Source organism: Haliotis cracherodii, unplaced genomic scaffold (assembly GCF_022045235.1).
Source record: "Haliotis cracherodii isolate W230 unplaced genomic scaffold, xgHalCrac1.p SCAF_3, whole genome shotgun sequence".
NCBI lineage: Eukaryota > Metazoa > Mollusca > Gastropoda > Lepetellida > Haliotidae > Haliotis > Haliotis cracherodii.
In genome coordinates this window covers 74,591,061-74,606,756 of record NW_027266286.1, presented here as the reverse complement: position 1 = coordinate 74,606,756, position 15,696 = coordinate 74,591,061, and the positions used below count along the sequence as shown (strand labels likewise).

Genomic DNA, 15,696 nt, shown 5'->3' with positions numbered 1-15,696 from the left:
CATGATATGGTATGTGACATGATATAGTATGTGACATGATATGGTATGTGACATGATATGGTATCTGACATGATATGGTATGTGATATGATATAGTATGTGACATGATATGGTATGTGACATGATATAGTATGTGATATGATTCCCTTCCAGTGACAGTGCAGGTCCAGCGTCGCCACCATCCAGAGCCATCACCGAAGAGCCTCCGTTCTCCGAGTCGCAAGATCTCCCTGCTGCATCGGCTGTCCAACCGTTTCTCCAAGACCAAGAGGGTCAGTGCCGCCACCCCGGGGAAACTGGTCGGTACATCTGCTCATGTGTCATGTGTGCACTGTCCTCCGTCTCGCCGCATGTGCATCGTGTGTCAGATGTCCTCACCTCTCACCGCTTCCTCCAACCACTCTCCCAGGAGGACATACCTCTGTAGACATTAATAGAATATCCCCGTGTTACAGGTTTTAGGACGCTTAAACATTCATAGTTTTCACGCTAATCACAAGAACAACTGTTAAACATTTCACTAGCTTATAAAAGACAACTTTTTCTTAAAAGCAAGGCATCATTATATTTACAATCCTGTGTGACACCACCCTCCTTGTTATAGCGCCAATAATTGTGATAAACATGGCGGTCCAAAAACATATGATGACCGAAAAACCTATGATACAAGGATATATTAAGTCGGTGCTCATCTCAGAAGTTTGCTGTGAAAGTTTAGTTTGGGGTTCTTCCCTCTTAGTGAATATCAATTGTTATGACATCAGCAGATAATGATGTTAATTTGATTTAAGGCACTAAGGTCAATTTATATCTGGAGAATGAATATTTATATTTAGCAGGGGAATTTATGTGTTGGTTCATTTACACCTAGCCAGGGTTCAGGAAATAGTGTGAAGATTGTTTAACCCCTGGCACTCCGACAAGTGGACCTTTTACAAGAGGTATGTCGGACTTCTTGTGATGGTGAAAGGAGTTTCAGTGTAGGGGCAAGTAGTAGACAGGACCCAGTGGTGTTCATGAGGGCCAGGGACAGACTTTGGTCAGCCTGTCATGTTGTCCGGTGTATTTGAACTCATTCTTACCATACATGCCATAGAGTATAACATTATATATGACTCCAGTGACTAGCCTGTTGGATTCACTTTATGATTCATCAATGTCTACAGCAACTAACTAAAGCTTTGAGGATGTTGAATCAGTGTGCATGTACTTGTGCTTGATCCATCCTGCTACACAGTCCCATCTCTGCTGTGTGTTCATGTAACGGTACAGACCCTGTCTCCCTGTATACACCCTCAATAAGCTGATCCACTGTCCCATCTCTGCTGTGTGTTCTTGTAGGGGTACGGACCTTGTCTCCCTGTATACACCCTCAGTAAGCTGATCCACTGTCCCATCTCTGCTGTGTGTTCATGTAACGGTACAGACCTTGTCTCCCTCCCTGTATACACCCTCAATAAGCTGATCCACTGTCCCATCTCTGCTGTGTGTTCATGTAACGGTACAGACCCTGTCTCCCTGTATACACCCTCAATAAGCTGATCCACAGTCCCATCTCTGCTGTGTGTTCTTGTAACGGTACAGACCTTGTCTCCCAGTATACACCCTCAATAAGATGATCCACTGTCCCATCTCTGCTGTGTGTTCTTGTAACAGTACAGACCCCGTCTCCCTGTATACACCCTCAATAAGCTGATCCACAGTCCCATCTCTGCTGTGTGTTCTTGTAACAGTACAGACCCGTCTCCCTGTATACACCCTCAATAAGCTGATCCACTGTCCCATCTCTGCTGTGTGTTCATGTAACGGTACAGACCCTGTCTTCCTGTATAGACCCTCAATAAGCTGATCCACAGTCCCATCTCTGCTGTGTGTTCATGTAACGGTACAGACCCTGTCTTCCTGTATAGACCCTCAATAAGCTGATCCACAGTCCCATCTCTGCTGTGTGTTCATGTAACGGTACAGACCTTGTCTCCCTCCCTGTATACACCCTCAATAAGCTGATCCACAGTCCCATCTCTGCTGTGTGTTCATGTAACGGTACAGACCCTGTCTCCCTGTATACACCCTCAATAAGCTGATCCACTGTCCCATCTCTGCTGTGTGTTCATGTAACGGTACAGACCTTGTATCCCTCCCTGTATACACCCTCAATAAGCTGATCCACAGTCCCATCTCTGCTGTGTGTTCTTGTAACGGTACAGACCTTGTATCCCTCCCTGTATACACCCTCAACAAGCTGATCCACAGTCCCATCTCTGCTGTGTGTTCATGTAACGGTACAGACCCTGTCTCCCTCCCTGTATACACCCTCAATAAGCTGATCCACAGTCCCATCTCTGCTGTGTGTTCTTGTAGCGGTACAGACCCTGTCTCCCTGTATACACCCTCAATAAGCTGATCCACAGTCCCATCTCTCTTGTAACGGTACAGACCTTGTCTCCCTGTATACACCCTCAATAAGCTGATCCACAGTCCCATCTCTGCTGTGTGTTCTTGTAGGGGTACAGACCCTGTCTCCCTGTATACACCCTCAATAAGCTGATCCACAGTCCCATCTCTGCTGTGTGTTTTTGTAGCGGTACAGACCCTGTCTCCCTGTATACACCCTCAATAAGCTGATCCACAGTCCCATCTCTGCTGTGTGTTCTTGTAATGGTACAGACCCTGTCTCCCTGTATACACCCTCAATAAGCTGATCCACAGTCCCATCTCTGCTGTGTGTTCTTTTAGGGGTACAGACCCTGTCTCCCCGTATACACCCTCAATAAGCTGATCCACAGTCCCATCTCTGCTGTGTGTTCTTGTAATGGTACAGACCCTGTCTCCCTGTATACACCCTCAATAAGCTGATCCACAGTCCCATCTCTGCTGTGTGTTCTTGTAGCGGTACAGACCCTGTCTCCCTGTATACACCCTCAATAAGCTGATCCACAGTCCCATCTCTGCTGTGTGTTCATGTAACAGTACAGACCCTGTCTCCCTGTATACACCCTCAATAAGCTGATCCACAGTCCCATCTCTGCTGTGTGTTCATGTAACGATACAGACCTTGTCTCCCTCCCTGTATACACCCTCAATAAGCTGATCCACAGTCCCATCTCTGCTGTGTGTTCTTGTAACGGTACAGACCCTGTCTCCCTGTATACACCCTCAATAAGCTGATCCACAGTCCCATCTCTGCTGTGTGTTCATGTAACGATACAGACCTTGTCTCCCTCCCTGTATACACCCTCAATAAGCTGATCCACAGTCCCATCTCTGCTGTGTGTTCTTGTAACGGTACAGACCCTGTCTCCCTGTATACACCCTCAATAAGCTGATCCACAGTCCCATCTCTGCTGTGTGTTCTTGTAACGGTACAGACCCTGTCTCCCTGTATACACCCTCAATAAGCTGATCCACAGTCCCATCTCTGCTGTGTGTTCTTGTAGCGGTACAGACCTTGTCTCCCCGTATACACCCTCAATAAGCTGATCCATAGTCCCATCTCTGCTGTGTGTTCTTGTAACGGTACAGACCCTGTCTCCCTGTATACACCCTCAATAAGCTGATCCACAGTCCCATCTCTGCTGTGTGTTCATGTAACGATACAGACCTTGTCTCCCTCCCTGTATACACCCTCAATAAGCTGATCCATAGTCCCATCTCTGCTGTGTGTTCTTGTAACGGTACAGACCCTGTCTCCCTGTATACACCCTCAATAAGCTGATCCACAGTCCCATCTCTGCTGTGTGTTCTTTTAGGGGTACAGACCCTGTCTCCCTGTATACACCCTCAATAAGCTGATCCACAGTCCCATCTCTGCTGTGTGTTCTTGTAATGGTACAGACCCTGTCTCCCTGTATACACCCTCAATAAGCTGATCCACAGTCCCATCTCTGCTGTGTGTTCTTGTAGCGGTACAGACCCTGTCTCCCTGTATACACCCTCAATAAGCTGATCCACAGTCCCATCTCTGCTGTGTGTTCATGTAACAGTACAGACCCTGTCTCCCTGTATACACCCTCAATAAGCTGATCCACAGTCCCATCTCTGCTGTGTGTTCATGTAACGATACAGACCTTGTCTCCCTCCCTGTATACACCCTCAATAAGCTGATCCACAGTCCCATCTCTGCTGTGTGTTCTTGTAACGGTACAGACCCTGTCTCCCTGTATACACCCTCAATAAGCTGATCCACAGTCCCATCTCTGCTGTGTGTTCTTGTAACGGTACAGACCCTGTCTCCCTGTATACACCCTCAATAAGCTGATCCACAGTCCCATCTCTGCTGTGTGTTCTTGTAGCGGTACAGACCTTGTCTCCCCGTATACACCCTCAATAAGCTGATCCATAGTCCCATCTCTGCTGTGTGTTCTTGTAACGGTACAGACCCTGTCTCCCTGTATACACCCTCACTAAGCTGATCCACAGTCCCATCTCTGCTGTGTGTTCTTGTAACGGTACAGACCTTGTCTCCCTGTATAGACCCTCAATAAGCTGATCCACAGTCCCATCTCTGCTGTGTGTTCTTGTAATGGTACAGACTCTGTCTCCCTGTATACACCCTCAATAAGCTGATCCACAGTCCCATCTCTGCTGTGTGTTCTTGTAACGGTACAGACCCTGTCTCCCTGTATAGACCCTCAATAAGCTGATCCACAGTCCCATCTCTGCTGTGTGTTCTTGTAACGGTACAGACCCTGTCTCCCTGTATAGACCCTCAATAAGCTGATCCACAGTCCCATCTCTGCTGTGTGTTCTTGTAACGGTACAGACCCTGTCTCCCTGTATACACCCTCAATAAGCTGATCCACAGTCCCATCTCTGCTGTGTGTTCATGTAACGGTACAGACCTTGTCTCCCTGTATACACCCTCAATAAGCTGATCCACTGTCCCATCTCTGCTGTGTGTTCATGTAACGGTACAGACCTTGTATCCCTGTATACACCCTCAATAAGCTGATCCACAGTCCCATCTCTGCTGTGTGTTCATGTAACGGTACAGACCTTGTATCCCTGTATACACCCTCAATAAGCTTATCCACAGTCCCATCTCTGCTGTGTGTTCTTGTAACAGTACAGACCCTGTCTTCCTCCCTGTATACACCCTCAATAAGCTGATCCACAGTCCCATCTCTGCTGTGTGTTCTTGTAACGGTACAGACCTTGTCTCCCTGTATACATCCTCAATAAGCTGATCCACAGTCCCATCTCTGCTGTGTGTTCATGTAACGGTACAGACCTTGTCTCCCTGTATACACCCTCAATAACTTGAAGCTGCTGCATAAATGCTTTCATTTGTCATTAACATGTTGGATTGGGGGTGAGCCTCAAGACATTGTTATTATAGCAAAGTTTGAGTAAAACATCCATACACTCTTTGTCATTTTTGTTTTGGATCCGCAGACAAGAACAAATTGCAGGGCTTGAAATTGGTAAAAATCCATCTGAAAATCTGATTGTCATACCTGAAACATTCACAGTATTGAGGTTGTGCTGCTGGCCCATATTGACTTTCCCCAGTAGGGTACAAGTGGTGCTGTATGTAAAGCTACTTTTGTTTCGAGCCCTGAATGGCTGTAGAAATATGTGTTCGTAATGAACAGTCAGAAATGCATATGTTATGCTCAGTTACCTTTCCTATTCTACATATGCTTGAAATATGTTCCCTGTAAAGTGAAATCGGGAATCCTCCCTGCCCAAGGTACAGTGGCCATGTTCACACAGGACCAAATTGTCCAGCCCAGAAGTATGGTTTACAGCATACTGAAATGGTTTTATCTTGGCTTTTCCAGAAAAAAGAGGTATGTGATGCTGTGGACAACAAAATGTTTGGCAAGGCAGGCCAGAACATGGACATTATGGACGTAAGTGTTATGCTGTAGTTGTCATCTGTTGCCAGGCAACAACCATCTTCTCCAGGCAAATGAGTTACCGTATTCGACGTGATAAGCGCCCAGGGCGCTCTCAAAATTAGAAATAGGGGGCTCTTATTAGAATATTATTTTGGTGAAAAAAACAGAGTTGAAAGATAAATTTCATGGTTATGCTGACAGCCTGAAATGTTTATATACGACAGATATATTTTTCCAGAATTTTCTTGCCCATAATTAAGGGTGCATATAGCACACGAGTGCGTATTATACGCGAATAAATTAGTCTTGAGTACATTGGTCAATCGAAAGGGGTGCTAATTGGGATTGTTCACCAGCCAATATATCAGCAAATGTCACCCTGGGCGCTTATTAGAGCGGGGCGCTTATTACGTCGAATACGGTAACTGAATTTTAAAGTCCAGTTTCCTTGCCGAACTAAGCTGGAATTTTGTGGCTTGATTGTAGCGTCACCAGTGGCTATTACAAGTTATTGACCAATCAGATTCCACCTCTCATATCACTTTTGCTTTAAATAAAATGGCCGTGCCCAGTCAAGACGATCTGATCGATAATCAACATCTATGTTGTAATAAAAGGGGTCTCACCTCGCAAAGTGCCTTAAATCATTTGAGCACCTTGATTAAAAACATGAAAAGATTTGGATAATATGTGTCAATGCCCAGTTGACATTCTCTCCAATCCTGCAGTCAACGGAAATCTGCACATTGAAATCCATGTTGTTTACGAACTGGATGTCTAGTTCGTTGCGGAATTTTGATTGGACTGTGCATAGACTCGTTAGTCCATCCAAAATGTAACTCCAGAATTGCAGCCTAGTTCACCAAGGGTGGACTGGGCTTTACAGTCAGTTAACTCCCTTGCCTCAGGAAGATGGGCAACAACAGTCCTCAGCTGCAACTTTTTATATTTGAAAGAAAAACCTAAAATGTTTCGAATATTATTTAATTTTTTTTATTTTTGCGAGTGTAAACTGATACTGAATTTGATTTACTGGCGTGATGTCGAGATTCCAGGCCTTGTCTGATATGAGGTGTAATATAACTCAAACTTCATCAATCCTGGGTTGGAATTCTGGTTAGTATAGGTTCCCAGCAACCTTTGCTGGTCGTAAGAGGCTACCAAATGGATTGGGTGATCAGAGGGTCAGACTCAGTGTCTTGGTTCATTGCATGTTATCTTACCCTGATGGCATGGATCTTTCACACAATATCAATCACTGGATTGTCTGGACCAGACTCAATTATTTACAGGCCGCGATCTTATAGCTGAAATATTGCTGAGTGCAGCATTGAACAACAAACTCCATTAACTCTGAATTAGAATCTGGAACCTCTTGGTCTAGCTTGTTTGTTGTATTAGGATGTCATGTCAGCACTGAACATGTCTCAAACTATGGAGTGTCAAAAAACTGTCAGTGGTCCCCAGAACTAGGTTAGCAAGGTTCAGTAGTGGAGATTAAATGTTGACCTGATGTTGACCTGATGTTGACCTGATGTTGACCTGATGTTGATCTGATGTTGATGTTGGTGGCAGCGAGAGAGAAGTGTGGAGCTCACCAAGTACAGCAAGCTGCCAATGGAGGAGATTGCCAACAAGCTGTTCGTGGACAAGAAGCCTGAAGATCTGCCCAAGGGCAAGGACAACGTACAGAGCGGTGTCAGCGTGACTGCCATGGCCGAAATCCTCGCGTCCAAGTTCAGGGGGGAAGAACCTGCAGCGCAAAAGAAAATGGTGAGTTTGGTGTAACTTGCGTACAGTAGAACTCCTTGCTTGGGATCTGGTGCCACACAGGCTTCAGGAATGATGTTGGTGTGGTAATGCCCAAGTAGATTTTAAGAATAATTTTGTGACTGGTCATCAGTTACTGGCCATCACTGGCTAGTTCCAGTAAAACATAACTGTCCCTTCAACAATCTGACTAGGCAGTAGGGCCAGGGCAAAATCCTTTCAATTGGTCTTCTCAATCTAAATAAAAGTTTTTAGTCATCATAACAGATAATATTGTTTCATAAACATCTGTTATCGACAAGACATGATCACAGTAGTAGAAACAGTTAATAATTATCAATTCCGTTGATGAGGGGTGAAAGTTTGACTACACACGTGGGCCCTGCCATGGACCAGCGGGTACTTCAACCCCTGTCGTGTACATTGTTGCTGACACTCTACATCTGGCAAGGAGACTGACGTGTCGACTACACTGTTGCTGACACTCTACATCTGGCAAGGAGACTGACGTGTCGAGTACATTGTTGCTGACACTCTACATCTGGCAAAGAGACTGACGTGTCGAGTACATTGTTGCTGACACTCTACATCTGGCAAGGACACTGACGTGTCGAGTACATTGTTGCTGACACTCTACATCTGGCAAGGAGACTGACGTGTCGAGTACATTGTTGCTGACACTCTACATCTGGCAAGGAGACTGACGTGTCGAGTACATTGTTGCTGACACTCTACATCTGGCAAAGAGACTGACGTGTCGAGTACACTGTTGCTGACACTCTACATCTGGCAAGGAGACTGACGTGTCGAGTACACTGTTGCTGACACTCTACATCTGGCAAGGAGACTGACGTGTCGAGTACATTGTTGCTGACACTCTTCATCTGTCAAGGACACTGACGTGTCGAGTACATTGTTGCTGACACTCTACATCTGGCAAGGACACTGCTGTGTCGAGTACATTGTTGCTGACACTCTACATCTGGCAAGGACACTGACGTGTCGAGTACAAAGTTGCTGACACTCTACATCTGGCAAGGAGACTGACGTGTCGAGTACATTGTTGCTGACACTCTACATCTGGCAAGGACACTGACATGTCGAGTATATTGTTGCTGACACTCTACATCTGGCAAGGAGACTGACGTGTCGAGTACCTTGTTGCTGACACTCTACATCTGGCAAGGAGACTGATGTGTCGAGTACACTGTTGCTGACACTCTACATCTGGCAAGGAGACTGACGTGTCGAGTAAATTTTTGCTGACACTCTACATCTGGCAAGGAGACTGACGTGTCGAGTACACTGTTGCTGACACTCTACATCTGGCAAGGAGACTGACGTGTCGAGTACACTGTTGCTGACACTCTACATCTGGCAAGGAGACTGACATGTTGAGTACACTGTTGTATCACGATGGCTCTTTAACAAAACGGTCAACTCCAGATTTAAGGAAGACAGTTGAAGAGAACCGTTAGCTATTACAAACCTAATTCTTGTCCCCCATGTGAGGTAATATGGGTTATTGTTCATGTCAATAGCTGCTGGCGGTTGGCTAGTAGTTCATGGGTTCGCTCATCTTTCCTGAACACCCGGGTTTGATTCCCCACATGGGTAAAATGTGTGAAGCCTATTTTAGTGCCCCCTCTTTGAAAACGCTGGAATATTGCTAAAAGCGACATAAAACCATACTCACTCACAACAATAGTCCAGACATTACCGTAAGATATGTTACGGATCCTTTTTGATTTCTAGATCTTGTGATTTAATTGCCCTTTTTTTACTACTTTAGCCCTACTGTTTCCTTATATAAATCCAGAACTTGCAGAGAATCGAAAGTCTGTCATATGAACATGTGTGATAATTTTCTCAACAGTATTTTAGCGTTTGTATCAACCTGTACCCAAGATGGCCGACTGTATGTATGTGTGCGTTGTGATGTGTTGCAGAAGACACCTGGAGTTCTGGTAGCGGCCAAGCCGGAGAGTGAGTTCTGCGTGTTCTGTCTCAAGCGGGTGTATATCATGGAGAGGATGAGTGCGGAGGGTGTTTTCTTCCACCGTGGCTGTCTGCGCTGTGACTACTGCAACACCAACCTCCGCCTCAACAACTACTCCTGCGAGAGGGAGATGGATGGAGAAGGTAGGAACCCGTGGCCATGTCTTCTCATGTAGGTCCGTGTTTGGGCTGGGATGTGTTGACAATATTCATGTTCTAAATATAGGGATTTGTCCAGGAAAAGAAGCACCCTTGGCAGGCAATATGGGGGAAAATTGTTATTGTACTCAAACTGGTCAGTGAAATACAAGTCATTAAGCCATAAGATTAGTCACTACTATATAACATATGAAATGTCCTGATTCGTAAGATTGTTCAATATAAGCATCGTTGTGGGTCAGTTAGGGACCTGGTACATTGTAGGTGGTTGTCTACTTGAGATTAGGGTCCCGCCACTGTGGCCCTTGTTTCCCTAAGTGTAGAAGACAGATCCCTTATAAAGTATCCACCTCTGTGTCTACCTGTGTTGAGGGTCTGTGTTGAATCTGTGACAACTTGTATTTTCAGTGAAGTTCTACTGTTACCCGCCATGCCAATGCTGATCAGAGAATACGCTTGAAGAGAAAGAGAATCATATATGATGATGATGGTTCGAAGGTATGATGCTTCAGTCTCGTCTGACACATTGTTAGGTCTGGTCAGGATCAGGATCGCTTAGTTCCACAAAGGGATCCCTGTCAGTTTGTGAAACTGTACTGTCTTATGAACCCAGCTGTTGGTGGCCCTGTCGTCTTTGGCACTGCAGTGCGCTGTGCAGAGTTGCATCCCTTGGGCATGTCAGGAACCTAGGATTATGGTTTTGAATCCCGGTTCTCCCCAGTGGTATGTCTAGGTCTGTCAGCACCATAGCCATGCTCGTGGGTTTCACCAAAGCGGTAAATGTCTAAGACCTAGCATCGCTTTGGACTTTCCTCCCACATGAAGTCCACTCACTCATTGATGCCAGCTGTCATTCAGTTCCTCAAATACAGCTGCCATAAAAAGCCTTATGATGATTAATCTCTTTTAAAAAATGCATCTGCATTGGAAAATCAATGTGTCTCAGCGTCTCTTAAACTTATTTATTTCAAGACTTGTCAAGCCTTGCGTTCATGATCACAGTATATTTAATCCAAGGGTGAACCCATGCATGACAGTCATCCTTGTTACCCTGCTAATGTTTCGGTGTCTTTCTGTAGGAGAACATTCCCACCGTAGTCACCATGTCCATGTCCAAGACCGGCAAGGACAACATCATACTCCCGCCACAGAAGAAAGAAGAAACACCGAAGAAGGGATGTAAGTAGATATCTTGCTACATGGCTACTATCCTCAGCAACCCATGCTTGCCATAAAGGGCGACTGTGCTTGTCATAAGAGGTGACTAACAGGATCGGGTGGTCAGGCTCACTGACTTGGTTGATAAATGTCATCATATTCCAATTTTGTACATCAATGCTCATGATATCAATCAATGGATTGTCTGGTCCACACTGGATTATTTACAGACTGCCGTCATATGTCTGGAAAATTGCTGAGTGCAGCATTAAACAACAAACAAACACAACATGGAACAGAACATGCTAATTCATACTTTTGATTTGTGCAGTCTGGACAACTGCCCTTCTTCTTAATCTCTTATACACCGGGACATGATTTGCTGTCTTGTTAAAAAGAACCTGCATTCTGCGATTTATCCACTAGTCCGAAGCCACTAGTCAAGCCAAATATATTTAGGTCTAGTAAGATCAACATGTAATCATCCATATGCTGAGATTATTATCTATTGAAAGTACTACCACAATACAATTTCGGACTTGTGGACGCAAGTCTGGTACAGACTGATTTGTCTTAATGTAGATTTCCATTTTGCTTGTACAGCAGCCCTCAGCCCTCTGATGGTGCCTGAAGACCCATACGAGAAGGCGAAGAAGACGCCCGAGCGTGTTGAGTTTGAGAACACCTTCGAGGGTCTGGAGGAGGAGTCGGAGGAGGAACAGTTCGAGCACAACCTCCGCGCATCGTTCTCCTCGGACAAGCTGCTCGACGGGGAGGAGGACTATGACGAGAGCGACACCGACTCAGAGTAAGTACAGCCCTGTGTTGGTTGTAACACTTCAGTTTATCTGAGAAATAAACACTCTTGGTAACACTGTTTATTTTATGGATTGTGAATATTCTTCTGATTGGCTAGGTTAGAATCCAGTAAGAATTAACTTAATGTTATTTGGGTTGATTGATTGAGTTGGAAAAAAAAAATGCTGATTCTCTTTAAAGTTCAGTATGTTTTGTACAGTAAGATGTGCATGTATTCTGGCAGTGAAGGCCTCGGTTCCTGGGCCCCGTTCCACGAAGCAATTGTAGCACTAAGATGATCGTAAGTCACATTGTTTAGCAGAGGCTTGCGACAGTCATAGCCCTATGATCACTTTGTGGAATGAGGGCCCTGTTCCACAAAGCTGTATTTGAGCTAAGTTGACCATAACTCCTGTTAGGGCTGTAGAAGAGCATTGAAAATATAGAAGAGATTTAGGAAACTCTACTCCAAAGTTCCATTGTTTCTGTGTGGATGAATTAATTCCAATTATTCCCTTTTGTCTGTAATAAAGGGAAGTTGTATGAGGCAAGGTTTATGATTGTGATGGATTGTGGGTATACAGGATACAGTCGTGTGATTGGTTAAGATGCCAGGGAACATAACTACAGGATGGGCACTTTGTGTTGCAGAAGTGATTACCTAGATGACCAACAAATGGCTCATATTTTGTCTCAATGGTAATTTCACTGTCCTGGCTGCTGTCTTGAACCGCCCATGTTGTTTTGAAACTTTTGATCTCTTGATGTGATGTACGTGTTTGTGCCGCGCCGTGTGATGCTGAACTTCCAGTCTTTGAGTGTGCCAAAACATATCATATCATATCTAACCTCCTGCCGAGTCTCACACGATGGGGATTTTCTTATCAACATTTAAGGTTAGGTCATGTAGGTCATGTTATACTTGTATTGTAGTTTGACTTGTGACATGACATTGTGTTGATAATTCATTGCCAGAACAGGAAGCTGGGATACAAGGACTGAAATCACTTGTGCTTCACAATGTACTAAGGCTGAAATAGTTCACCCAATTCTCGTACCTATCTTTATGTCGTAATTATGCATGATACAATCATTAAATGTCAAACAGTAAAATTTGTGAAACCGTGCTTTTCAATACACAAAAAATCTCATGTGTATATGAGAGGAGGTTTCGGGAGACCCAGTCATATAAGGTCCTTGAACTCGTAGTGCAGAGTTGTCTCCCTTAGACAAAACCTAATGGGTTCGAATCTTGGTTTGCCTTGATAATGTTCCCAGATTTGTGAGCAACAACCCACCGTGTGAGATCTGATATAAACTCAGTTTGTGTATAAGATGCTGTAGTTTGTTATGACAACCTTCCTGTGATTTGAACCCGTGAAGATCGGGGTTAGAATAGGTCTTCAGCAACCCATGCTTGCCATAAAAGGCGACTACCAGTATGTTTGTTGAAAGAGGCAACTAACGGGATCAGGTGGTGAGGCTTGCTGACTTGGTTGATGCATGTCATCATATCCCAATTACATGGATTGATGCTCATGATGTCAGTCACCGGATTGTCAGGTCCAGACTCAATTATTTCCAGACGGCCGTCATACAGCTGGAATATTGCTGACTGCGGCGTTTAACAACAAAGAACCAAAAAAATCCTGTGAATTGTTTCAGCTTTACTACATAAAAAAAGATTAACTGTATTATCACGACGGCAGTATTCTGCATGTTGGACTTGTATCCCACGTTTCCTGCGTGCGTCACTGACCTGGTCCCAGGCGGTGAGATAACTCATGAGCTTGTGTGGCGTGTGTAGCATGCACGTGTGTTCTGTTTACAGTATGCAGAGAAGCGTGCACATGTGAGTCAGCCAACCCACGTTACACCGACTATTTCAGTTTGCCTTGTTCTGTGATGGTTGTTTATACAAGTTGATTTTCGTTATCATTATTATCTTTATTATCATGATTTTAAGAAATTTGGCAAATGAGGCAGTAATTCCAGTCTTGTTGCTTCACCACGAGTTTGTGATATATTCTTGCATACTGGAATATTTATATCAAATAAACACATTCTTGATTATTTTTTGGTTCAGATTGCATCAACAAACAGCATGACAGTTTTCTTCTTTTAAAATAGAACTCCCTGGTTGTAGTTTACAGTCAAAAAGTGCCACCCTCTCTGCACTTGTTATCACAGGTCAATGACTGAACAATGATTGATTTTATTGACTTGCTATTGCACACGTTTCATGTAATGAATGACATGTTCATTTAATGTATTTTGTTTTCGTCATGTTCAATTTGAAACAAAAAAACTTGTAACTTGTAAATACTGCGTTTGCCAAACTTCTTTGAAGTCACAACACGTATGTGACGTTAGTTGATCGGCGGTTGCCTGTTCACGTTAACCGTCCTGCCCAGCAGGTCAGCATGATGGTGTTTGCCCCGTGGAGGCCACGTGTACTATATATATATCAGGATCGGATTTTGTGACCTATTCCATGCTCCATTTGAACATAATCAGTTTGTTAACAAATGGATCCAATAATATAAATTGATCATTTTTGTTGCCCAGGATTCAAACAGACTTTCTTGAGAAAATCGCAAGAGATGAAATAAAAGCACTTTTGTCAATGACTCTTTGCTATGCTATCAGATTGGCTGTAAATTGTGAAGAACTTATTGTCTAAATCATCTTTATTGTAGTATGTAGTATTCAAAGGTTTATGACATTATACACATAGTTATGTACAGGCAGTAGTTAGGATGTGAGTGGCAGCGGAACTGAAACATACTCCAGTTTCTCTGACCCAAACAATTACCAAATATTTGAGAAATGTAATTTGGCAAGAAGTGACATATGTACCCACCGGAAACATGATAGTACTGGTATATAATATTCAGATATGAATGGTAAAACTGTTTGAATTAAAACTAATATTAAAATATTCCAAGTGTTCTGCTTGCAATGTTAGGAATAATGGCGGTGCATGGAACGGGTCACTTTCCAAAGTGACAAATGTTACATGTAATTTGTTCAATACAGGTTCATTATGGTGAAGGTTTTCTTTCTAGTTGCTGCAGAGTTGTGTTTGTGCTGCAGCACAGACTCTAGAACTAGGTCCACAGTCCACTATACTCCTTGTGTTTGTGGTGTTGCATGACTATTGTTAGCCTGTACTTACACTAGATGCTCAGGCTTGTGTTAAACATCGGAGGGCTGACTGTGAAGGAGATCCTAAATTCTCATCAACCAATGTTAAAGATTTCAAATGTGTAAATATATTTATATGTGTAAAATAATATAAGTATATGTTTGGTTGCTATGGTTATGAACAGTTTGGTATTGTTAACAATGTTGCCTCCGGTCTGTGCCCCTTACACACTGATGTTCTGTCACGTGGTGCGCAGGCTCCGTCGGTCAGTTTTGACAACTTGGGAATAATCCCCGAACTCTGCTTAATGATACACACTAATGTTTCTTGACCTGTGTAGGGGTAGCCTAGTGGTTAAAGCATTTGCTTGTCACGCCGAAGACCCTGGTTTGATTCCCTACATGGGTACAATGTGTGAAACCCATTTCTGGTGTCCCCTGATGTGATATTGCTGGAATATTGCTAAAAGCGGTGTAAAACCATAATCACTAACTTACTCGCTTGACATGTATCATGTCTGTGGATTATATATCACAGTGAGAGATGCTAACATGGTCCCGTGTTGTAGGTCTGGAGCTGAGGATGAGGTGTTGGTGGATCAGAACGACAGTGACATCAGCAAGTCCATGACGTGGGAGGAGGCATGCCAGCTGGCTGAGAACTGGAACAAACGCCACTCTCGTGAAAACCTGGCATCTGCTGGCATGGACGAGGGGGAGGAAGGGGGAGCGACGTACTCGCGACTGGTAGACGAGGGGGAAGAAGAGGAGGAGGAAGAGGATAGCACCGAGGTGGAAGGTGAGGGTTGTGGAAGGTGTGGTGA

The 15,696-nt window shown here is 44.2% G+C and overlaps 1 protein-coding gene across 1 annotated transcript in view; it reads left to right on the top strand.

The window, feature by feature from the left end:
• The window catches only part of LOC139474498 (F-actin-monooxygenase MICAL3-like), an 88,706-nt gene that overhangs the window by 58,898 nt on the left and 14,112 nt on the right, over positions 1-15,696 (top strand). Inside the window, 10 exon segments of the mRNA XM_071257542.1 lie at positions 153-271; positions 5,783-5,854; positions 7,418-7,615; positions 9,562-9,754; positions 10,178-10,194; positions 10,196-10,267; positions 10,849-10,948; positions 11,531-11,735; positions 12,377-12,424; positions 15,442-15,671. Coding sequence (XP_071113643.1) covers positions 153-271; positions 5,783-5,854; positions 7,418-7,615; positions 9,562-9,754; positions 10,178-10,194; positions 10,196-10,267; positions 10,849-10,948; positions 11,531-11,735; positions 12,377-12,424; positions 15,442-15,671 — 1,254 coding nt within the window.